This window comes from Diaphorina citri, unplaced genomic scaffold (assembly GCF_000475195.1).
Source record: "Diaphorina citri unplaced genomic scaffold, Diaci psyllid genome assembly version 1.1 scaffold142805, whole genome shotgun sequence".
Taxonomy (NCBI): domain Eukaryota; kingdom Metazoa; phylum Arthropoda; class Insecta; order Hemiptera; family Psyllidae; genus Diaphorina; species Diaphorina citri.
This window is the reverse complement of record NW_007519725.1, coordinates 1-2,939: the sequence shown is the minus strand read 5'-3', so window position 1 is coordinate 2,939 and position 2,939 is coordinate 1. Positions and strand designations below refer to the sequence as shown.

The following is a 2,939-nucleotide window of genomic DNA, read 5'->3' as shown; positions in this document are numbered from 1 at the left end:
AGTTGTAGTGTGTGCTTACATTATCGTAAACGCCTTTGATTTTTTTTTTTTTGTCAACTGTTTCCCATCATAGCTTGGTCATTGAAGACTTGACATTCAGCCTATCATGGATCAATTTCAAAATGGTTAAGATAAGGCAAATGCTTTATTCCCAAGCCGTTGTAACTTGAAAAAAACTTCTTAACTTCATCCAATGGTTTTAAAATCCTTTTTTATAAAACTTCTCCCCTTTATTTATTTATAAAACTTTTTAACTTCCGAATGACTCTTAGATTTTAAGGAACCTTTAATTCAGCTTAGCACAGATAGGGTTGATGTACCGTGAGTGGATCTTATAGCAAGACGCCCTTGGTGGTGAACGCTCAAATTTGTAACCACCGTCGAATGACGAGGAAGAGAGTCGAGACCTGACAGCTTAGAGGTGTCTTGAGCAACGAGGTCTACTGTGCATTATCGACGTATCGCACAAAGGATATGCCCGGCCTGGGATTGTAAGAGGCAGTGATTAGCACGGGGTACCGCTTTTATCTATTGACGGACCGAGTGGCCTACTGCTCTACTTTAGAGTTACAGGACGCGTTCACTCATACTTTGAAGTTATTTTACAAATTGACTGAGCTGACGGGTTTCAAACCCCAACGGGTTTTTACACTGTGTCGTATGAAAGAGTCCGTTTAGACTTAGCCGGTTATTCAGTAACTTTTTACCACCATGTAAATTCTTTTGGACCTTTTCAGGTACCTAAGACGTACCCCACCAGATTTTTGTCGGTCAGTAACTGTACTTGTAATTCTATTTTTAAAAAACTATTGTACCAAACTACATAAGACCTTGTTTAGACTGAGGGAGTAAAGGGACTTTTCAGTTCTCATTCTGCAAGGAGCTATGAGCAACCAATAATTAGGTCTATTCCATTTTCGATTCCTTCGTTCAACTTTTCCTCCTGCAGCTCACCCAAAAGGTGTCGCCTATTCATCCACGCACGGGGGGCGTTCACGCTCCGCGTTCCGAGTCCATTCTATCACGCCGTCTCGCCCATCGCCGCCGCTGCATCGTACCGCTATTTGCGGCGACCAGAAACAACACGGCCCAGGAAAGCAGAGAAGAGGGTTAATGGGCTGGATGGTGGACTTTGATGTGTTTGGATTATGAGGAGCTCGAGACGGAAAGTACAACCAGCCTGTATGAGCCCACAGTACGTTGGAAATTGGATTTATGTTCTAAACTTAAGCAACCTCCGGTGGGCCGAGTGGCGTATCAGCACTGGGATTGCCGACCGCTGGAGGTACGGGTTCGATTAACAGCGGAGTTATGAGTAGCGACCAGTGGCGGGACTATACCACGTGTAAGATTTGATAATTCACGATTAGCATGAGAATTGTATAGTAAAAAAATAACGCCTAATGCCTGTGTATACCCACAAAAGTTGAGAACAAAGCTCTCTGCTTTACTACAAAAAGCATTCATGATTTGATTTTGTATTTTACTTTCTATTACTAGTATAGCCCGCGAGCTACTACTATGTAATAAAGTAATTGCAACTCGGTCCAAATTTTCAAAAATCGGGAAATGGTTGGAAACTATCCGTTTGGGGTCCCTGGATTCCAAAAACAGTGGTTTTTATCCATGGTCTGTTCCGTATGTATGTATGTAGTAAGTACACGGTACGTATGTATGTGTGTACTCACAGTTTAAATGGGAAAATTGGAAAAGTGGTATACAAAACTATCTCAATAACGGTTAGTCGTCAAAAGCGATGAAATTGGTATGATATACCGGTAAGGTCCAAGACGCGACTGTAAACATGTTTGGTAAAATCCGGACAATCACTCATCCAGATATCAACCAAAGTCAATGTTGCTTCGAACTTAGAAAATTTTCCAAAAAAAGGAAAAAAAAGAAATCATAAAATAATATATAATAATATAATATAATAATAATGAAAATATTAATAAAAATAATTTTTTTTTCATACTTTAATATATTTCCTTATCACACGGGGGAGTATTTAAGATAGGAAATTTTGGTCGGTCAAAAATTACCCCCGCGTAGGCGGTCGATTTTGGACTTAGAAAAATTTTCAAAAAAAAAGTTTCAATTTTTGGACACTTTTTTAATAGATCGCCACATCATACACGGGGAGTAATTTTAAGATAGGAAATTTTCAGACCAAAAATCGGCAAGCACGTAGGCAGCGCTCAGATACGGTCTGATAAATCATGATGACATCTGGATAAAAATTTTCATTTTTTTTTTTTTTCAAATACGTATTCCGCAAATGTAATAGAAAGTCGTGTGATGTTCACACCAGATTTTTTTGTATAAGTCTGGCTGGGGAACTTTAAACAAGGGGGATACCAGCCTGAAATTTGTTCTTTCAAGTACCTAATGCGAAATCTATTTAAAGTCTTAAACAACATCGTCTCTTCTCTCCCCTCAGATACAAAACCAACGTGCAACGCCTCTCCACGATCTTCCGTTCCGAGCCCCTTCATCCCCTCCAGAAAGCAATACGCAGCATCGAATACGTCATCGCCCACCGAGGTGCCCCCCACCTCAAAACCAAAGCCACGAGCCTCCCCTGGTACCAGACGAGTCAACTCGATGTGATCGCGAGTTGTACACTCGGCCTGGGTCTCGTGTTGTACACCCTGGCCCGAATAGGCACGAGCTTTGCCGAGTTCACCCGAGGGAAAGATGACAAGAAGGCGACGAAACCCGATCGGAATAAGAAGAACAAATAGGGGAATAACTTGGAAAGATAAATAAATAAACTTCAGGGAAAAAAAATAATCTTGGCTTTAATTTATCCTAATGTGACGTGTTTTTTTGGGGGGATATGGGGGATATTTTAATTTTATCGTATTTTTGGGGGGATATCGAAAAATAAACTTGTGAAAAATATCTTGGCGTCAATTTTTTCAACGTGGTGTGTTTTT

The 2,939-nt window shown here is 40.5% G+C and overlaps 1 protein-coding gene across 1 annotated transcript; it reads left to right on the top strand.

Moving 5' to 3' along the window:
• The first annotated feature begins 1,148 nt into the window (after positions 1-1,148).
• On the top strand, positions 1,149-2,847 carry LOC108254509 (UDP-glucuronosyltransferase 2A3-like). Its single transcript, XM_026833290.1, has 2 exons — positions 1,149-1,285; positions 2,408-2,847. The coding sequence occupies exons 1-2, from the start codon at positions 1,149-1,151 to the stop codon at positions 2,742-2,744; spliced, it is 474 nt and encodes a 157-aa protein (XP_026689091.1). The 3' UTR covers positions 2,745-2,847.
• Positions 2,848-2,939: the final 92 nt, after the last annotated feature.